This window comes from Taudactylus pleione, unplaced genomic scaffold, assembly GCF_031769625.1.
Source record: "Taudactylus pleione unplaced genomic scaffold, aTauple2 ptg000276l, whole genome shotgun sequence".
Taxonomy (NCBI): domain Eukaryota; kingdom Metazoa; phylum Chordata; class Amphibia; order Anura; family Myobatrachidae; genus Taudactylus; species Taudactylus pleione.
Window position 1 is genome coordinate 11330223 of NW_028284678.1, and position 23308 is coordinate 11353530.

The following is a 23308-nucleotide window of genomic DNA, read 5'->3' on the forward strand; positions in this document are numbered from 1 at the left end:
TTACAATTTTATAGAACGTTTCAACAAAACATCCTCGACTGTGGGTCGGGTTAAAAATAGATTTTTTCTTAAAGATATTAACAGTATTAACATCTTCAGACTCCAAATTTTTACCAAAAAATCTTTTTAGGGACAATTTTCGGATGAATTTTTGTAAATTGACATATATGTCGAAATAATTAATATCGTTAGATGGTGAGAATTTCAGGCCTTTCTGTAAAACCTTTTTCTCAATTTCGTTCAGAACGTAAGTGCAGAGGTTAAAGATTTTAACGCCCTCCTCAGTATTATTTATTGTAAAGTCATTAGTTTCTGTATCTGAAACGATATTGATCCTTTTAGCTTTTTTCACAAATTTCTTTTTACCTGCTCTAAGACCTCTCTTTCGTTTCTTTTCACAAAGACCCAAAAAATGCCTATTTCTGGCCTTGTGATTATCATTTGTATTTCCTAGTGGATTTTATCACCTGCCAGACCAATTATGTTATATATGCAGTGACATGTAAATGTGATTTAACATATATTGGAAAAAACAAACGTCAGCTAAAAATAAGATGGACTGAACATGTGCGCAACATTATCAAAGGTTGCGAAAATCACCCTTTCTCTATGCATTTCAAAGAAAAGCACAACAGTTCAATTAAAGGTCTTAAATACTGTTGTGGCCTCATTTGGGTTAAGGAAAATTGGTGAATTAGGGACAGAGATATAAGACTTGCCAAAACAGAGTTGCGTTGTATATATGAATTACAGACACTGAAACCCACAGGGCTAAACTCCGATTTGAAATTAAGTGGTTTTTATGAGTGTTTTAAATTTTATTTTAAATTTCATGTTTTATGGATAAGATGGAAACCGGCAATAGTGCATAAGGTTTTTTATTTATGGGTTTAATCACCCTTTTTCTGGTTGCTAAGTGACTATTCAATAGAGGGTGCGTCATGTGACCAGCGCATGGGTCCGCACGTGACTGACACGAAGTGACCATGTGATGACCAATATGCTCCATGTGTCTTTAAGTGCCTGCGGCCGGTGTTATAGCGGCGTGCGCGGCACTTACTGATGACTGAGCCGGTGGGGCCGAGAGACGGTCATGTGATCTAAGTGTCTAATTAAGGAGCTAATTTCTTTGCTCCTTGTAAGGGCACGGAAACCATCCATAGGGCATAAATACCAGCAGTGCCTTATGGGATCTGTAGTCCTGAAAAATAAGATGGCGGCCGCATGATATTGTATGCTCCGTTTTTGGTGAGTAATAGTATGTTCCCCTTAATGGAAATGTTTTTGTTTAATACCTTTATGGATCTTTACATAAATCCATATTTCCTTTCTTATGCAGACACTTATGTTGATAAAGACGCCGCAGAGCGTCAAAACGCGTCCTAGTGTCTGGTTGTGATCTATGCTTACCCTGTGTGATCCACGGCACCTACTTAGCGGTATTCCCGGGTTCCATCTTCCGCAGTAGGATTTGCTGTTATGCACATAGGGTGTGTATATGTTTTTTAATATGTGTTTTCAATAAATTTATGGAGAATTAGCCATTTTTTGTGACTTCTTGTGGTCCCTTCATTTTTTTTGGGGTGCTGTGGACTTTATCCATCTGAGGATTTGTGGATCTTTATTGTGAAAGGAGACCATAAAAGAAACCGCTACGTATTCTCTTCACATTTTATTCATGTAAGCAAACATGTAAGCACCATTTCTGTGAATATCACGTTGGGGGTGTATTTTAACGGAACTTTGGATATCTCAAGATATTCTCCTACTTTGGATTGGGACTGTCATCACCTCTCCATCCATTCCTGACACCTGGGGTGTGGAAAGTTTACAGTGTGAACTTTATGACAAAAAAGTTTCTCTTTAAATGTGTTTTTTTTGCATATGGACTAATTGAAAAACTATTTGAGTCTGAAAAGATTCATTATTTGGAACATCTCATAGCGCGGACTTGTAAGATCAATTATTTTTGTGAATATGAATGTTTGGCTTTTGCATACCCCTTTGCAGATAATTATTTTGCCAAATGGGAAACCCCTCCACCGGTGGATTCTCATGTCACACGCCTTGTGAGGAGTGTTACATTGCCCATGCCTTCCATGTCCTCCTTAAAGGATGTCACGGATCGCAAGGTGGAACTATGCCTGAAATCCATTTATTCCCTTGCGGGGGGAGGGGGCGTGTGCTGGGTAGCCAGAGCCCTGGAGAGTTGGGCTGATAGCTTGGAGATGTCTCTAGACCCTGACTCATCACCTGAGCAGGTGGAGTTAGTGGGTAACCTCAGAGACTCAGCTACGTATATTAATGAGGCAGCTTTAGATATAGGGCTCCTCACTTCCAGAATTTCCTCAGCAGCAGTGGCTGTACGCCGCACCCTCTGGTTGCGTTCTTGGAAAGCAGACGCAGATTGCAAAAAGGGACGGGAATGCTTGCCCTTTAATGGACAGGTCCTGTTTGGCCCTGATCTGGACAAAATTGTGGCCACTCTGGCAGCGGCTAAGTCTGCGTGTCTGCCATCGGCGACAGTCCCATCAGGGTCTGGTACTCTGTCCTTTCGGCCCTATAGGGCCCAGGGTAAGTTCAAAGTGCAATCCTTTCCGAGACAGGCAGGGGCCAAGAAACCTGACAAGCCAAAGAAACAGTCTTGGAGTACAAGACGTCCAACTCCTAAGTCAGACGATAAGCCCTCTGCCTGATGGGACGGGCCTCCCCTTGGGGGACTCCAAAGTGGGAGGCCGACTTCTTCAGCTCGCCCAGTGCTGGTGTCTCACAACCGCAGACACTTGGGTAAGAGAAGTGGATTCTTAGGGGTACGCCCTCTCCTTTCGACGGAGGCCTCCCAGTCGGTTTTTCATCACGGGCCTTCAGTCACATCAAGACAAGGCCCAGGAATTCCGGAAGGTGATCCACTCTATGCTCGAGGCTGGAGTAATAGTGCCGGTCCCATTGTCCCAGAGAGGATTGGGGTAATACTCCAATCTCTTTCTGGTACAGAAACCCAATGGGTCTTACAGGCCCATCCTCAACCTCAAATCTCTCAACAAATTTTTGAGGGTTCCTCGGTTCAGGATGGAGACTCTGCGCTCCATCATTTTGGCAATGGAGCCTGGGGATTTTATGGTGTCGCTAGATATTCAGGATGCCTTCCTGCATATTCCTATTGTCTCAACACACCAGCGTTTCCTCAGGTTTGCAGTAAAAGACCAACACTTCCAATTTCAGGCACTGCCCTTTGGTCTGGCCACAGCGCCTCAAGTGTTTACCAAAGTCATGGCAGTCATCGCAGCTCACCTGCGGGCACAGGGGGTCTGCCTGTTGCCTTATCTGGACGACCTTCTGCTGTTGGCAAGGTCTCCAGAGGTCATTCAGCGCCATCTGCAACTGACAGTCTCTGTGTTGCAGGTTCACAGCTGGCTGATAAACTGGAAGAAATCATCTCTGGTACCATCATAGAGGATGCTCCATCTCGGACCCCTGTTGGACTCCCAACATCAGAGGATCTTTGTGATGGAGGAAAAGATCTCTGCATTGCAGGCAAGAGTACGCAGTTGCCTGCAGAGTCGCTGGGTGTCTATTCACTCGGCGATGAGGTTACAGGGATCCATGGTGTCGATGTTCGACATGGTGGAGTTTGCCCAGTTTCACTCCAGAAGATGATCCTCTCCAGATGGAATGGGTTGCCCCACTGGATAAAGACTCAGACAATGTTACTGTCCACGGAGGTACGTCTGTCATTAGCCTGGTGGCTGCAGACTACGCACCTGAACAGGGGGCGTCCCTTTTGGATTGTGGATTGGGTCCTTCTGACTACGGATGCCAGTCTCTGAGGTTGGGAAGCAGTCTCGGGCCCACACTTCTTTCAGGGAAGGTGGACACCAGCAGAATCTGCACTTCCAATAAATATCTTGGAACTGAGGGCAGTATTCCGAGCTCTCCAACAGGCAAGACATGTCCTCCACGGAAAGCCTGTGCAGGTACAGTCGAACAACGCCACCACGGTGGCTTACATAAACCGCCAAGGAGGAACCCGCTGTCAGGCAGCTCTGACAGAGGTGTCCCGCATTCTAGCGTGGGCGGAAGGCAATCTCCCTGCCATCTCGGCAGTGTTCATACCAGGAGTCCTCAACTGGGAAGCAGACTTTCTCAGCCGTCAAGACGTGCATCCAGGAGTGGTCTCTTCACCAGGAGGTGTTTCAGCTACTGGTGAACAAGTGGGGCCTTCCAGAGATAGATCTCATGGCCTCCCGACACAACAACAAGCGGCCTGTGTATGGGTCAAGAACAAGAGACGCAAATGCGCTTCTAGTAGATGCCCTGTCGGTCAGATGGACCTTCCAGTTTGCGTACCTCTTCCCTCCGTTCTCCCTTCTTTCTCGAGTGATTCGCAAATTCAAGCAAGAAGGCGGCACGCTCCTGCTGATAGCTCCAGTGTGGCCCAGACGGCACTGGTACTCAGATCTCAGGAGCCTATCCATAGACGCTCCGATGCTGTTGCCTCTACGTCCGGACCTGTTGTCTCAAGGTCCTTGTCATCACCCGGACCTGGGCCGTCTGTCTTTGACGGCGTGGCTGTTGAGACTGCCCTCTTGAGGTCCAGGGGTATTTCCAACTCTGTTGTTTCCACCATGCTCAGAGCTCGGAAGCCATCTTCTGCAAGAATTTACCATCGAGTGTGGCATACTTTCTTTGAATGGTGTCGACTTAGAGGATATGATCCTCAGATTTTTAGGATATCCAGGATTTTGGCTTTCCTACAGACGGGCTTAGATCACGGTCTTCGCCTTGCTTCACTGAAGGTGCAGGTTTCCGCCCTCTCAGTGTGGTTTCAGCGTAGGATTGCTACACTACCTGATGTCCACACCTTCATGCAAGGTGTACTTCGCATACAGCCTCCCTTTGTTCCACCTGTGGCTCCTTGGGACTTGACTGTGGTACTTAGGGCTCTCCAAGGACCGCCATTTGAACCACTGGGCTCAGTGAATCTAAAATGGCTCACAGCTAACAGGGGTATTCAATTTGGAGCAAAAATTTCGGAATTGGCGATAAATTATCGCTGATGACGTAATTTTCACCGATTTCAATTATCCCCGTATTCAATTTCAAAGAATTTTCGCAGGTTCGAAAAGTCTTTGAAAAAAAATGGGGATAACTTTTCACCACTGAATAGGTGGCGAAAAAAAGTGCAGAATTGGGGTTTAGGGGTGCAGGCTTAAAAAAAATAGCCTGCATCCCTGGGAATGACATTTAAAAAAAAACTGTGTCAAAAAAAGTTTAAAGAAAAAAATAGGGACACCCCAAAAAATTTTTTTAAATTGGGGTGAAAAAAAAAAGTGTATAGAAATAGGGAAATAGGTTCAGGGCTATTCTGCAAGTATGCGGCAGGTGTTTTCTAGAATAGATTATTAGCGGCAGGTGCATTTTTGCAGAATTTTGTAAAAATTACTTTAGGGACATAAAAATATGCTATTACCCATTTTCATTTACCCCAAATTTGATGCGACCACTTAAAAAAACAAAAAAAAATAACCTAAGTGCTCTTCTGCATCACTTCTTCAATGCCGGAAAAAAAAACACCTGCCGCGGCTATTTCAAACCCCGACTTTCATTTGCAGGCTAAAACGGGGGTACCCATAGTGATCCCCCATGTTTTGACAGCTTTAGGGGGGTTCTACAATTTATTCAAGGTAAATCCCGTTTTTTTTTCGCCGATCCTATTTCGCCAGCTCCCATTTTCGTAGCTTTTTAATTGAATACGGGGATAAAGTGGGCGCCCGCCCGATACTTTATCCCAGGAAAAGCTCTGATGTGGAGCGAAAAGTCCAGCACGGACTTTTCGCTCCCATATTGAATACCACTGAAGGACTGTGTTTCTTCTGGCCATTGCTTCGGCCAGAAGAGTGTCAGATTTGGGGGCTCTCATGTCGCCCTCCCATTTCAAATTTTTCATAGCGACAGGGCAGTGCTGCGCACTCGTCCTGGGTTCCTACCTAAGGTGGTATCTAGTTTTCATATCAATGAGGAAATAAAAGTACCGGCCTTCAATTCCCCAGACCTGGTGAGGCCTCCTTGTATGTGGTACAAGCCTTAAAGATTTATGTTGACCGTACCAGTTCATTTAGGAAATTGGACTCTGTTTGTCCTCTATTGTTTCCAAAAGAAGGGTTGGCCTGCCACTAAGCAAACTTTGGCAGGATGGATTCACATGGCAATTTCTGAGGCTTACAGTACATTCATGAGGGCCTGTCTGTACCATCCTCTCTTAAAGCTCACTCTATTCGGTCTGTGGGTCCTTCATGGGCAGCTCACCGTGGTGCCTCTGCAGTTCAGCTGTGCAAGGCAGCCATGTGGTCTTCTGTCCATACCTTTGTGAGGTATTATGCATTTGATACCTTCACCTCTCAGGATACTTCCTTCGGGCGGCGGATTCTCCTTACAGCACAGGAGCGTCCCCACCCTTAAAAGATACAGCTTTGGGACATCCCCAAGGTATCCTGTGGATACCCTATGGACCTTGAAGTAGAAAATAAAAGATATGGTAAGAGCTTACCTTTGTTATCTCTATTTCTACAAAGTCCATAGGGTTCCACAGGCTCCCGCCCTGTCGCACCTGTACTGCAGATGGGCTTTGATCTGGTCACCGTGTTTTCCATCTCCTTCTGGTGAGAATGTGATTCTTGTGTGTTCCAGACTTTCTTCTCTCTCTTTGTTCTCCTCCTCCGGCCTATGGCTTGTTTTACAAAACTGATTTGCTTTGGCTCGGAGTATAGGAGAGGGACCCCGCTGCATCCTGGGAGACTGAAAATTAACTCTGTGGTGTCCGATGCCTGACGTCATCACCTATACCCCAAGGTATCCTGTGGACCTTATGGACTTCCTGAGCACTGCAGAAATCCTTGTGGAAGAAGGGCCTTGGTGGGTACCAGGGATCTGGGCTAGCAATTCCCTATATGAGTGAGGTATTATATTATCACATTTAGAAATGCTGAGTTTTGGGGCACAATTTATAATTGTACAAACTATATATTAACTAATGGAGTCATTCAGTTTAAAACAAGTCAGCTGTATGCTTGCATTAAAAATGATGCGTCTCTGTAAAAGCTATGGGGGAAGGGGTCCTTTAAAATTTTGCCGTGGGACCCACAAAGTTTTAGTTACGTCCGGGACATAATAAAGGCTTCACAAGCTCTCTATGCGCAACATATGGTCTCAGCAACCCCTCAGCACCTAAACGGACAGAGTAGCTGAGCAGTCTAAAGTAGGGATGAGCTACGAACATCGGGGATTTGAGTCCACCCAAACCCTGTTCGGGTGTTCCCCATCTGACTCGGATCCCACTTCGAGGGCGAACGGCAGCCTCCTGCCGTCGGATCCTTGTGAGAGGATCCGACGTCAGGGCCCAAACACACACCCGCCACCAGCGGCTGTTTGTTATAGCAGCCAATGGGAGTCAGACAGACTCTCATTGGCTGCTGCATCCACGGCGGGAGCCAGCTGGAACTCACTCATGAGCTCCACCTTCCGGCTCCCCCCCCTGCGGGTGATGGGAGAGACGTCATGACGTCTCTCCCATAGTACAGAGAGGAGCGGACGGCTGCAGTCATGGCAGGAGCGGGGATTCAGGTACGTTTTTTTTTCTGTGTGTGTAAGGGGACACTACTACTGGGGGCATACTACTAGAGACACTACTACTGGGTCATACTAGGGGCATACTACTAGGGACACTACTACTGGGGGCATACTACTGGGGGAACTACTAATGGGGGCATTGCATAGGGGCACTATTGCTGTGGACATTGTATAAGGGGCACTACTACTGTGGGCTTTGTGTATAAGGGTCACTAATGTGGACATTGTGTAAAAGGGTCACTACTGTGTCGTAACAAACAAGAGACACTACTTTATGGTGTAATGTGAATCAGGGGCACTGTGTGCTTTGTAATGTGAATAATATTGTGCAGTTTGACTCCTTGGGCTGTAGCCACCTGTGTAAACAAGTACTGTGACTGCTGGCTGTACCCCACTGGGTGGGTGGAAGGGCCCAAAGACAATTTCATCTTGCACTACTTTTCATTTCTGCCACTGCTGTGTGGCAATGTGTCATAGATGTGCTTTATACTGTGGTGTCTGTGCCGCTGCTCTGTCGCTTAGTAACCAGTCAGCGCACTGCAACCTTTGGACAATAATGGTGAAAACAATATTATAAGCTGTGAGGTGGTCTAAATTGACTGGAAATTAATGTTATTGAGGTTAAGAATACTCTAGGAAGAAAAAAAAAGCCCAATTTATGTGATTTTAGCTTTTTTTTCCCGTCATTTAAAAAAAAAAAAAAAAAAATCCAATAAGCACACTAGTAAAGAGACCCGGGTCACCTCGGTCTGCCTCCTGCACTTCCCCATCCCATTTATGTGCTACCCACACCCCGCAGCCGAGGCCACGCCCCACAGCATTGGTCATGCCTACCACATCACTAGTCACACCCCCTCCGGCGGCACACAATGGGCCCTTCATCAGTTTCAGCTCCAAGCCTATGTGGTACTGCTTCTAGGTATAAGCAACTGTCTATATTGAAGATGGTTCCTCTTTTTAAAGGGGGTCAGGACCATAAGACAATTGGTTTGTATATGGTGCTGTGTTAATCAGGTGTGTTGTCTTACTTTTACATTATGAAAGCAAAATAAAACCATAGGTGGTCTGAATACATCTATTTTACCATGATATATTATAGCTGGTATTCACTGTGCGCATTATACTGGAAATTGGGGGATGCTTGTTTTCCCCATACAAATATTCTAGATCAGGAGTCTTCAAACTTGGCCCTCCAGATGCTGAGGAACTACACATCCCAGCATGCACTGCACATAGTTTTAGCATGCTTATATCAAAAAGGTGGCAGTGCATGCTGGGATGTGTAGTTCCACAGCAGCTGGAAGGCCAAGTTTGAAGACCCCTGTTCTAGATATAATGAATAAGCTTTTTATGTAGTATGTGAAAGATATTAATTGCATTAATAAAAAAAAAAGAGTGTAAATTGCAAGGGAATAGACTGTGGGAAAGGTGGGTTAAGCAACTGTAACCAGTGAGTTAAATTAATTATTACCTAAGCATATAAGTTGTAATACCTATACCTTTGCTGGGCCCCTTTAAGGTTCGAAAAGGACATTGTATTCATATGGTTCTAGTCTATGCATACTTCCCCAGAATGGTCAGCTTCACCTTTAGGGTCAGGTGCCTACTTGTACCTGACATTAGCAGAGATGTAGAATGGGCCTTTAAGACCTTATATGGTGTTAGCATTAGACAGTGATCCACATTAGAATAGAACGACCATTGTAAGGTGTGTAGAGATGCTAAGCATTATGGGTTACTAATCGAAATGCCCATATTCTAGACAAAGGGGCTTTGAAAGATAGGGCAACTCTAGACATCCTAGGACACGTCATAACTGTATTTCTTTGTCTTGGTTGTATATGTTGGTGCAAGAGATCAGAATGGTCCATGCAATGTTGTACCAACCAGTGCTTGGTACCCAGTATGCAACTAATATGGTATTAATGTATGGACCTGAGACTGCAGTAAGGTGCCTACAATGTAAATTAAAAGACCTGGGCGTTGTGAAACGAGGGCTCCCCAGATGAAGTAAATCTCAAGAAGATGAATCATTGGTGTTGTCTGCATACATAGAAAAATTTTGTATTTACTTTGTATGTTGTTCGTTTTTTTTGTTACTTGTAATAAAGTGTGTTAATTTGCACTCAGTTGGTTATGTATATGGCCATTCACTTCGATCAGAACGAAACCCACCTTTATACAGCAACTTACCTTTGGGTGACAGGATTCTGTTGTCTGGATGCTGCTGTCTGTATTCCAACAGCCGGGCACTGGGATCCCACACCCAACCCATATATTATACATAATATATATACACACACATATATACCTCTAATACTGTTCTCTTTGTATGGCGCAATTAATCAAGTTCTTCTGCATGCCTGGGGGATGTTCTCAATTATGAAGCGGGTGTGGACAGATCAGCTTGTAGCCAATCAGATCACTGGACTGTTTGCAGGTGAACAGAGTATTTCAGATGAATGTGCTGATCTTTTGTGGGAGGTAGTGACCCGTACAGTTGTTTGATGGCTGGGCTGCATATAGCAGAGGCACAATTTCAAGCAGGAAGCCATAGACTGCTAGACAACGGCATGGAACTGTCCCTGAGAGCACTGTCAGTGAAGTCCCTGCTGTGGGATGATTATGGAGTCACATTTCCGATATACACCTTCCCCGATGGCAATGTTTTACAGATGCAGGAGAAACTTTAAGCAGAAATTTTAGTAGTTTAAAAATATAAACTTCAGCGCTTTGTGGGGACTAATATTGGAATAGTTGTCATGTTTAAAAATGAGTATTCAGCCTAAGTGTCTCATAGGGGGGAATGCTATTCAATTCAGTGCGCTGTGTGGTCGGAGAATGCCGGTTATCGCGCCTTAACAAGTGTTAAGGCGCGTTAACCGGCATTCTCTGACCAAAGTGCAGAGCGCGCAACTGTTCGCGCCGCGCTAAGCAGAAAAACAGCTGCGCACCCGGCACTTTGGTTGGATTACTCCTTGCATCCACAGGGGGGTGCGAGAAAAAATCCTTAGCGCGCCCAGACAGCGCACTGAATTGAATAGCCCCCATAGTAAGAACACTAACAAACTAAGTGAACAGTTCATGTATCTTAGATAAATTAACTATTTGCCTCTAAAGGGGTGATTAAACCTTAGTGACGGGGGCATGGCAACCAAGCTATTTTATAAAATGTACTAAACAGATATATAAGTAGAAGCAGATTACGTCTCCAATTGTCCTCTTTAGACTATTTGATACATCTCCCCCTAAGTCTACTATAGAACACAGACAATGGGTTTTTCTGCACCTGGAATTGCGGGCTGCGAATTATAGCTGCACAGCAAATGTACGGTGTCCAATTCTGTAACATTGATCTGGACATTTACATCTATATTTCATCATTACAAGATGGCAATTTATATTTGGTATTTAAAGGCAATTTAAGACAAAGGTAGGTTTACATGGGGTACGAATAAAAGTAACACACGCTCCACTTTGACATACATCCTAAATTCACTTGTAGCCCTTTGAGCCTGTTGACCATGGCTACAGCTCTCCCCATGATCTAACCTCAAGTACCTAATCCTAATTTGACCACCACGTGTCGCCAAACTGAAAATGGTCTAGTGCCAGGATCGCCCTGTGCAGCCGGGACTACGCTGGCTTCATATGATTAACTTCTATTTATATGCTAATCCATGGAACTACAGACCCCAAGGGACCCAGCATTCTTCTGCAACTGGTCTAAAGGTTTCTTCTACTAGTGTGTAGGTCAGATTCAATTAAAGTCTCAAGTTAAAGCCATACATTAGTTCTAGCACATGGAGACCCTTGTGCTTTTAAAATTTAGGGTGGTTCAAATTCCAGGGAAACCTGTTGCGAAGGAAGTTGTCCATATTTGCAGTTTCCAAGAAAAACGGCATATCATGCAAATTTGTACTTATGCAATCCTATTGGTCACGACTTTTCGCGGGTGCAAATTCTCCATAAAATTTGCTGCATAAAATTTTCACGACCTCCTTAGCAGGTGAAAAGTTGTGCTAAACCCTTATTTATTTATTTTTTTACTAAAATGTGGGGACTTGGTCCAGAACCACTGGGACACCCTGCTTAATGACTAATTAGGCAAAAGTAAGTTTTTAATTAACTTAATATGGCCAATAATGACGTCATTTTTGGGGTGAAAAAGTACAAGTGCTGGAAAATGGGTTAACTAATGTAGGACAGGTATATGGAGGCTGCTGTATTAATGGGACAGGTGTTTTTAAGATTGCAGGTAGGTTTTATAGGTGCATTTTGAAAGTTTAAAGCTGGCCACACACTAGACCAACTTTCATCCAACCATCCAACTAGTTGATTGGTTGGAATGAAAATCTGGTAAGGAATGGGAGTAACTGATGATCAGCAATTTGCTCCTAAATGCCAGAAAACAAATGAAAATGGTCGCTCAGATAAGTTTGTTAAATGTTTGATCTAAACAATTTGTTCAAACAACAGTTTTTGTTCATTTTCCGGCGTTTGGGAGCAAATTGCTGATTGTCATTTGCTTTCATCCCTTACCAGATTTTCATTCCAACCAATCAACTAGTTGGCTGGTTGGATGTAAGTTGGTCTAGTGTGTGGCCAGCTTAAGTGTCTTAATGACAAATATATACTTATAGGCATTTTAATGCACCCCCAATTTAAAAACATTTAGAAAAAAAACAAAACTAATCATTATTTCACTGTTTTAAAAACATGCATATAACAATAATTTGACACATTTTAAGAACCCCAAACACTTATTATGGCCACTAATACACTTTTATATTGTTATCCTATATCAGTTTGGCTTTTTTTGGGGAACAGGCAGATTTACCCATTTTTACCTATACTTATCGCAACAAAATACACAATTTTTTTTTTAGCGCGAATGTGGCATACCAACTTTTGCAATAGGATTGCACAAAAAAATGCGGACACTGCAAAGGGTACAATATCTTTACGCACGTATCGCATTATCACGGCAAACTGAATTCTCCCCTTAAACTGTTCAATAACATAACTTTGGATAAGTCATTGAAGCAAATATTGGATGTTCTAATACATAAATATGCGTTTAAGCGCGAGTGTAGCTCAGTACTCTATTTCATTACTAAATAAAATAAAAAATAAAAAAAAAGGATTGAAAAATTTCAGTTTCCTATGTTCTATAAATCTAAATCTAAGACCTGAACATTAATACTGATAAAACAAAAGATATTTGATCGCTACAGAAAAAATTTCAACAACTCATCCATTACTGTGGTCAATGTATCTGGATGAATAGGCTAAGCAAATCCATCCCCCCCCCCAGGACTAAGAATGACACAAAAATTGTTACGAAAATAGAGTTTATTAAAAACACACTCCTAATTATTTTTTTCAAGAGCTTAAAATGTGTTTTTGTTTTTCTCCCATAAAAAAACAAACAAACCTAGAAACTGTTACCTTATTAAACCAGGTAATTCAAGAGTTACAGCAAAACAAGGGAGGCTTATATTTATTTTTCTTTTAATATGATGTTGAAGCATTTCGTAACCATTTTAAATAGAAGGAAAGCCAATTAGTTTACAATTCTTAAGAAGCTATTACGAGATGGCAATTAGAAGCAAATATTTTACAGCATAATGTACAAGTCTAAAGCTCTGCACGGGATTCCACCCTCAAGTCTCATTGTGCAGCTTCCGACACAGACCCAGATTCCTTTTCTGCGGTATCAGCTGGTGAGGCAAGCTTAGGTGTCTTCACTTCAGCAGGTTTCTGCTCTGAAGTTTCAGTTTTCTCTTTACTAGGTTCAGGAACAGGATTTTCAGGTTTTTCTTTGTTACCACTTACAGGCTCATGGTTTTCAGTCATATCGTGTTTTCGGTTGTCGGGGAAATCTAGTAGTCCTCTGCGAGGCTCCCTTTCTCGTCCTGCTGACCATCTGTTTCTCTCCTCAGGGTCCCTATGTCGGTCACGGTCAGGACTTCCTCTGCTCCAAATTCTTCTACCACGACCTGGTCGTTCAGGTCGTTCGTGATCTCGTTCATCAAAACGGTTACCAAAGGGTTCCCGATCATCCTCATTACGGTTACCGTATGACCTCCTACCAAACCTCTCTCTGTCAGGATTAAAACCTTGCCTATCGTTTCTATCAGGGGGAAACCCTTGCCTTTCTGGATTAAAGCCTTGTCTATCAGGATGAAATCCTTTCCTGTCAGCACCAAAACCTGGCCTATCAGGATTGTATACTGGCCTGTCAGGAGTGAATTCAGGCTCCTCATCCATCTCAGGGTTAAAATCAGGCTCCTCCTCCATCTCAGGGTTAAAATCAGGCTCCTCATTCATCTCAGGATTGAATCCATCACCTGCCTCAGGATCAAACCTGTGCCTCTCATTGCGGTCTGGATTAAAGCCTTGCCTATCACCTCTATCAGGATTAAATCCATGCCTATCATTCCTATCAGGGTTAAATCCATGCCTATCAATTCTAAATGACCTCCCTCCTCTCTCTTCTGGACCTCCATGTCCTCCCTGCCGTCCAAAGTGGCCCTGAGGTGGATAGGGACCTCTCATCCCATGAGGTGGTGGAATACCATAACCACCAGGCCCAGGAGGAGGACCTCTGTGTGCCATGTGGGGAGGCAGTTGTCGGTGTGACACTCCAGGAAATCTTTGCATGTGAGGTGGGGGAACTCCAGGTGGTCTTTGCAGGGGTATTAATCCTGGTCTTGCTCCCAAAAGACCTGTTGATGGACTCTGCAATCCCATTAAAGGTCCTGGTGGTGCTCCTGCTGAGTGTCCCTGTGGGGGGCCTGTCTGAGGACCTTGGTGTGGACCAGGACCGCCTTGGTGTGGACCAGGACCGCCTTGGTGTGGACCAGGACCGCCTTGGTGTGGACCAGGACCACCTTGGTGTGGAATAGACGGACCTTGGGGAGGACCAGACGGACCAGGAAGGCCTTGGGGCGGACTAGGAGGACCTTGATTTTGGAATAAATTTGGAGGGCCCTGGGATAGCCCTGGAGGACCACCTGTCTGAGATCCCTGGGATGGACCACCATGTGAAGCACCTACAATTTAAAAGAGACCAAATTAAAAGGTTACCAGATGTGAAATAAGAGGGCATAAAATTAAACAGGTATCTTATTCAAACTATAAACAATAAGAAATATAGCTACTTAGTAAATCTGAATACCAGTTTGAAAATCCATTTTAATATATCAGCATAGGTTAGGCCAGCGGTTCCCAATCTGTGTGCCGCGGCTACCTGGGGTGCCGTGGCCGGTGTCCTAACGAGCCTCTGTTATTTATTGTCCATGGCGGAAGACAATCGGGGAGGTGAGGTGAGCAGAGTAGGGGAATTGCAGAATGCGGGAGTGTGCGGGAGCTGGCAGTAGTAAGCAGCAGGCAGAGAGGCTGCCTGTTGCTGAATTGGGTCCTGGCTGATCTAAGGGTTCGAAGCTCAAATGCGCTGGTAATTGTTGCTACTAAAAGGTAAGTAATGGGGAGGGGAAGCTGCAATGAGAAATAGCTATACTTTAGGGAGGGGGCTACATGGGGAACGACAGTGGAGAGGTTCGGGTTGGTGAGCAGAGCCGGGGGTGGAGGGCACGCACATAGTACTGAGTGCCACAGTGTTCTACAGGGAGGGGGCCTCATAGGGAACTACAGTGAGGTGGGGGCAGGTCGGGTTGGTGAGTGGAGCCTGGGGAGGGGAGGAGTACATAGTGCTGAGTGCCACGGTGTTCTACAGGGTGGGGGCCGTATATGAAACTAGAGAGGTGGAAGGGGGGCTGCAAAAGGAGATGGGAGGGGGCTGCAAAAGGAGACACATGGAAGGGGCAACAAAGGGAACCTGGAGACACATGGAGGGTGCAAAGGGAGAGAGAGACTTAGAGATACTTATTAAGAATAAGGTTGGTGTTTTTTTTTTTTTTTTTAAATAGTTATTAAATTTTTTTTACCCAACTACTTTAAAAATGGGACTGCTCGATAATTATTTTGACTTAGGGGTGCCTTCAAAAATGATGGAGTCCTTAAGGGTGCCTCGAACTTTGGGAACCACTGGGTTAGGCTTGGTTTCATATGCATCTTTATTATTGCCAATCATACAATGTGGAACCCAGATCATAAAATATTGATTCATTCTAAAGTGATTTATGGGCATATTTTTTAAAGAGCCTGTTATGCAATTGGCCATGATCTCCTATACCCTACTTCACACCAAAGATAATATTTTGAAGGGAAAACGAGTGACTATATTTAGGGTTTTTACGAAACGGCGGGTTTCAAGAGGCACGGTACATTTGCCACTCTGTGAATGAGGCTCAGCTGACACTATTTCCTGAGCTGGTTACTGCAGTAAGTGCTACATTGCCCAAACAGAACCGTACAGTGACAGGGATTCCATCCTGATTATATTAATATATATATGTATATATCCCACATCATAAGGTATGTCCACATATATAATAATTTCCAGTCTCTTATATGGAAACAGCACAGAAGCACAGAATAAGTCACTGTACAACATGTTCTAAGGAAATCATATTGCAGATGAATTGTGAAGACATCACTAAGGCCTTAATCTGGATACAACAGGAGAAAACAACATGAAGTACATTCCTTACATGATTGAATATTATTTAGACTATACACAACATAAAAAGTACTTAAATTTTACTACATATTTTGTAAAATAAAAAAGGAATCTCCAGAACATCAAACCTACAGGTATTGTAAAAAATATTGAAAGCATCACAAATATACAATTATCAAAACATTGATTCATATTTTGGAGTGCACTAAAACACACAATAAATCACAAACATTTCTAAAAATATTTAAGTATATAGAACAAATGAACACAACAAAAAATAAATAAATATGAAGATAAGTTAGGCACCAATACATACTGCACTTCAAACCGAAAACATGTAGTATAGGAATTAAAATAAATAAATATGATTATTTTATTAGCTCTAGAAAAGTTTGTGAAGCCTGAAAGTACAAATCCCGCACTGAGTAACTATTAGTACAAAGTTTAATTACACATTCAGCTACAGATATTTTTTATTTGGCCATCCTTCGCGGTCTAAATGATCACCAGAGGAAAAGAAATACACGTATACATTTGTTTCATAGCATTACAATAAAATGTGTATAAGAGGGGAGATTGTAAATTGTAGATCAGGGATGGGGGCCCCTGGAATCATATGGTCTGGCCCGCGGTGCTTTTTTTCTGCTAGCCTCATCTGGCCAGCAGGGTGCCTAGGATGGACCCTGCAGCCTTAATCTATGCAGCAGTGCCGCCTGGACGCTTCAGACGGTCACACCACTGCCCTTACAGCTCCCCAGGGCATCCTCAAGATGCTACGGGCATTGCTGTAATCACCGGCAATTGTGGCCTCGCCCCTGTGTGACATCACACGGAGGGGTCGTGGCCTGCACTGGGCCTGTGAATAATGTTATATATATCAAAATTATTATTACCAGTTATTTATATAGCACACACATATTCTGCAGCGCTTTACAGAGAATATTTGGCCATTCACATCAGTCTCTGCCACAGTGGAGCTTACACTCTATATTCCCTACCACATGTATACACACATACACACTAGGGCTAATTTTTGTTGGGAGCCAATTAACCTACTACTATATTTTGAGAGTGTGGGAGGAAACCGGAGGAAACCCGCGCAAGCACAGGAAGAATATACAAACTGCACACAGTTAGGGCCGTATGGGAACTGAACCCATGACCTCAGTGCTGTGAGGCAGTAATGCTAACCATTAAACTGTCTGTGCTTCCCAAAATGGCCCTCGGCAGAAAAAAGGTTCCCCACCCCTGCTGTAGATGAAATCGTTAATACAATTCCTGATGTGAAGCTACTGAACAAGACCTAATGCAGTATTACTTTACACAAAAATTAGCTTATCAGTATAGATGCATAAAACAGACTTGTTTAGTATGTATTTGCCGTTTAAAATCCATCAGCCAAAGCGGCTGATGATCTTTGGCTTTGAAAGTACGGTGGTTAGTAAATACACCCCTATTAGTCAAATGTTTTCACAGTATAAGCACTATGTGATAAAAAGTCTTGTCATCAACCATCAAGCTGTACTCATCAACAGCAGTGGCTACTGTCTGACGTTTCAGTTTATTTCCAAAACTTTCCTCAGGGCATTAGTCAGCCCACATAAATATATTTTTTCCATGCAACTTAACTTGTGCGCGGAGCCTCGTAGCTCCCCCAGAGGGCATGCAATGCAAATCGGCATAATGCTTCCATGTTAGAAGCAAGATCTTCCAGACACGTTTTATTCATAGCTTAGCTCGGTGATCATCCTATACTATGGGCCCCGCTGAAGTTGAAACCTAAGTAATCAAAATGATACCTAATTGAAGGTACCTGACCGTAAACCGAACCTCCAACTATGATATTTAGGGTACAGTGATGGCAGTAGGTAGCCATCGACTTTGAAAGTGAGGTCTCTGACTGCATTTGACCAGAGAATAGCAATGCACCAGGGCTTCAGAGCAAGACCTAAGGAAATTGATGTTATCCATGGAAAGGAAAACTGACCAGTTAGGTCAGCAAAGAATCCCTGCTATACTCCAACGTCCTGTGTGCATTATCATTCTCAGGGCACATGCAGAGTAAGACAGAGGTTACATCCAACCCGCAACTTGTCCTTTGCCTGTTATCTGTTAATCTGAGTTGTATGCAGCCACGTGCGGAATCTATGGAATAGGGGTCACTGATATATGACCATTATAGATAAACACCACAGTGACGACACTGGCCAGTAAGAAATCAGAAACACTGTAGGCAACAAGACCTTACACAGTACATATCCTACAGAGCGATAACGCCTGCGGTAGCTTATATGAACTTGTCACAATCCATTTGGACTGATGCAAATTATTTTTTGAAAATGTGCTAAACTAGACACAAAGGGGGGCAAAGAAAATCTGCTATTATCAAGTCCGATGTTTAAATGATTTTCACCTTCAAGTTCAGCTGATTATTCTGTAGGGTATGTTAAATGGTTTCAATTTACATGGTACAAGTGAAGTCGTACACTTGGTGTAGGATTAGGGTTATGGAGGAGTGATCTGGATTCTAAGCCTGTGAGGACACTGGCCTAACTGGAAAAAAGGCTTTTACCACTGTCTGAGTAGTTGCGATTGGCCAATTCCACCGGTTACAGAATCACCATTTTACAGTGATAACCTCTACTCATTATACAACTGCCACCACTAATGTGAACAAATCATTGTAACCCAATAGTTCACAATAACCTCCATATAAAATACTATGAAAATAGCTTAAGTGCTATCTTGTGTAAATTACCCTTCATAACTCAGCCTACTATCAGTGTCAGTAACGGCATCACCAATCCTGAGACCTGTTACTATGTGTAATAAATTCAGCTTCTAGAAATACCTCAAAATTTTCACAATTTTGTTGGACATCCAGGGAAGACCTCTACATAAATTTGGTAAATGTCTAAATTTGTGTAACCTGTGAACATTTTAGAACAAATTAACGGACTCACTAAGTGGGTAATGAGCATGGTAACGTGTACCGACTACAATACGTTAGCTATCTGCTAATTAGGGAGGCAAATCCTGGGCTGTTTTTTCAGTCCCGAGATTGGCTTTGTTTTGAAAATATATGCCAGCCACCCAGCTCCCACGGTGACTTACCGGGCGGCGGGGCTTTACAACGCGTGCAGAGTAGAGGGGTGCAGTCAGGCGATCCAGCTGGCACAGGGCTGCGCAGCATGACATGAGGACAGAGGTCATGCTGTGCAGCCTTGCGTTCATCCGCCCACCCTCCCAGTGCACTGTACACAGCCAGGGGAGCTGGGCAGCGGTGACTAGGCAGAGAGCTGAACTCCCTCCCTAATCACCGGTAGGGAGGCCAATCCCCAATCTCGGGATTCAATTCCAGCCATTTTTAGGCCAAAATCTCGGGATCTCTATCCCAGAATTGGCCTTCCTACTGCTAATCCAACAACTACTTATATTTCCTACTATATTTTACAAAATATTTAATGACAAAGGGCCTCATTCAGCTTGGAACACTATTGCGATCGCAGCTGCGAGTTTGACTGCGATAGGATGCTTATTCATTGCAATTGCTATGCCGCTGCAGCGCTATACATGGATGCCCACTTTACCTTACACACATCTGTAATGTTTAGCAAGGCTGCGAACACATTGGTACAATAGAGTACAATCGCAGCCTCACGCAGACTTGCACTGACCTGACCTTACTCAGAAATTGCTAACTTCATCGCACGTTATCAGGCCTCAGGCTGCGTACGGCATCGCTGTGGATAATTTATGCACGCCCATACCCCCCCACCATCACCACCCACAAACTGCACTTACTGTCAATCACTCTGCGTAGTCACTACGATCACAGTCCCGATTGCAGTGGCCGGTTCGCGCTCACGCAAAACGCAACAATCGGCTGACTGCATGCGTATTAGCAACTGCGATCAGGCCCAAAATGACACAACTTGGAAAGTATCAACATGGCTCAGTACTTGTGAATAAAAGTTGACAATCATACAAACAAATTCAGATACATAAAAGTCCAGGTACATTCAAAACAAATCATGACTAACCAAGTAGTACATTCATAAAATATATAGCCTTTACTGAGCCTATGGAACAGGACTAAACAAATGATGCAACTACTTTAACAATTGTGTTGCATCCACCCAACATTTGTCATTTCTTTGTGTGAAAATAAACCTACTTCCTGCAGTTTCGGCTTCCTAATGCTGGGCATGCATTGTACAATTATCTGTCAGATATCTGTCCAATCTGGCTGGTTGGAATGAAAACCTGGTAATGTATGGGAGCAAATGACAGTCGATCATGTGGTCTTAAACACTGGAAAATGGACAAAAAACAAATTGTTCAAATTGGTTAAATTCATGTGTTTTAAGTTAACTAATTTGTCTGAATGGACATTTTTGTCTATTTTCCAGTGTTTATGAGCAAATGGTCATTTGCTCCCATACATTACCAGGTTTTCATTCCAACCAGCCAGATTGGACATTTTCCTTGCGATTTCTCTATTGTGCATGTGCAAAACTGTGAGAAAATGGTAGCAGCAGCCTTTTTCCAGGCGATTTTTGCAGCACTGACAGAGCAGACGTGGGACTCCGGAGAGGTAAGTATTAAAATTATGGGTGCAGGGTGTGCCGTGTGGGCCCCCACTGGTGCACACATTACAGATACGCCCATGTATAGAATTATCGCATCTCGTGTCTAACAGGTCTCGTCAAGTGACATCGCCAACATTCTGCAGTATGTTATGATGAAAATGCAGACATTTTTGAAGGTCAAGTTACTAGGCTGCTGGTTCTCTATGTTGTATGGGCTGTTCTTGAACTTGCCCCTAAGTTCTGCAGTCAGTGCACATTTCGCTCATAATAAGGCTGATGCAGATTCGGTTGCAAAATTGTCATCAATTACGCTTTCAAATTATTTTTTAAAAAGTGCGCAAATTAGAGTATCTCCATATGTACAGCTCCAAATGCATTCTGGTGGGCAACAACAGGAAATGTGTCCGATTTACACATCAGACACTTGCATCCATGTTGTAAGAGATTTTATGTGCAACCAATACATTCACCATTTGGCATCAGGTAAAACTACCAAAGCCTCTGTAATACACAAAAACTAATAATGCAAAAAAAAAAAAAAAAGAGTAATTGAACACTCACAGAAGAATAAGGTTCACAAGGAGCCAATCACAAGCGGTTCACTAGTGCTGGCTACATCCATCACCCGCTATTTGCGCCTGCTCTTGACTACACGCAAATACGACTTTTTTTCCCCCGGTCTAAGTGTCCACATTTCTCCACATCCCGGCATGAGTGGCAGAATCGCAGAAATCTCCACGGGCTCATTCGCTTACAGTTATGGGCCTGGGCAATGTAAACTGGCGCAGTACTCTAGATCTGTTCCCCGAGAGGTTATTTACTTAGCTACATAACTCGCAATGCTGCAAAAACTGTAATATAATAAGTATACAATGACTGCAATAATGTACAGTGGATAGTACAGATCAAGTTGTGATCTTGTTGGAGATGGTTTTTCCCAATGTAATGCTAAACTCTTATTTGCCACAAAAAAATATGAAAACCCAGTAAATAGTTGCAGCGGTATAAAATAGCATTTACTCCTAGATTTACTGAGAAGCACAGCTGCTGAATTTAATCAGATATTTCAATTTTAGTATACTCTAAAGTTATACTACCACCTATGTAAAATATTTTACTACAATGTCCCTTACCCTATACATAACCAGTTTGTTAACTAGCTTTAAATGGCTGTGGAGGGAGTGTATGAGCAGAAGGACCAATAACATTACACAATCTCTTCATTGTGGCTTGTGATTGGTTCTCTCCCTTAGCCCAAATTCTTTGGGTTTTTTTGGTCTGCGGCTGTAAAAGGGAACAGAGCAGCTTTAGGGACACCAGCTAACAGAAAGGATACTTTCAAATATTTGATCGGGTGGTAAAATAGCTTTAAACTTGGTGCCCATATTACAGACCCCACATTTCCCTTCAAAGTCTAAAACTGGGTTCACCCTATAAGATATGTTGGTCAATCCTGCAATGACTATTATATAGTGTATACCCCCTAATCATTGTTTGATGAATTGTATGGTCGCATCTTCCCATCCGATATGCTGATCAGATAGGACGATGTGATGGACAATGAGGTATAGTTACATTAAGCATATAACGATATATATAGAACAGTGACTGATCATGAACTGTGTACAGCGATGCAATATATCGGTTCATCACATCGTCATGTTGCTGGGTCGGCGAAACGCTGAGGTGTGTACCCAGCTTAAAGCATCCTGAATAACAGATGACAATCTTATATTTGAAAGTGTAATCAGTAGCTCATTTATATAGTGCAATGTGTACTGCAGGTTTAGCGACCACGTAAAACACCTGAAGAACATGTGCCGTACAGGGACAGCTTAGCAAAGTTCTGGCATGGAAAGTTACACTTCTAAAGGTGCATATCCACTACCCGATTACACAGAGCGACTGAATGATAACTGCATCTTTATCGTTCAATCGTTTGTTAATCGGGCAGTAAAATGTCGGCAACGACCAGCGATACGCGTTCACGCTAGTCGTTGCCGGCTTCGCTTGAACATGCTGGTCAACCTGACGATATCGACCATGTTCGGGGATGAGGGAGGGTGCCTACATTGAGCGATATATATCGTTATCAGTGTGGGCACTGTGCAGTGTAGTGAACGACATCGTTCAGTCTTTTTACTGTCGTGTAGTGGATACCCGCCTTAAGGTCTAGATCTACTAGGTGGCACTTATTAGTATGTACTCATTTGGACATCGAAATTTAAAACCCATATTAAATGCAAAACCACTTTAAATTTCAGAGTCAAAAAGGAAAATAATTGGGGTCTTGCAAAAGTCAATTCTTAGTAAACATAGCCCTAAGGTCCTTGTAGAGATGAAATTAATAAACACTGGAGCTACAGCTTTCTCTCTCTCTCTCTCTCTCTATATATATATATATATATATAAACATTTGTCAGCAGAGTAATTTCATATAACATCTGTAAAATAGTATAAAATAAATATATAAAGCATTGCTATTTCTAAAGTTTTTAGAACT

General features: G+C 43.2%; 1 protein-coding gene across 1 annotated transcript in view; it reads right to left on the reverse strand.

The window, feature by feature from the left end:
• Window positions 1-12963: 12963 nt before the first annotated feature.
• SCAF4 (SR-related CTD associated factor 4) overlaps window positions 12964-23308 on the reverse strand; it is a 99888-nt gene continuing 89543 nt past the window's right edge. The window contains exon 20 of the mRNA XM_088481646.1: window positions 12964-14684. Within this exon, the coding sequence (XP_088337772.1) occupies window positions 13300-14684 (1385 nt within the window). The 3' untranslated portion in view covers window positions 12964-13299. The remainder of the gene's footprint in view (window positions 14685-23308) is intronic.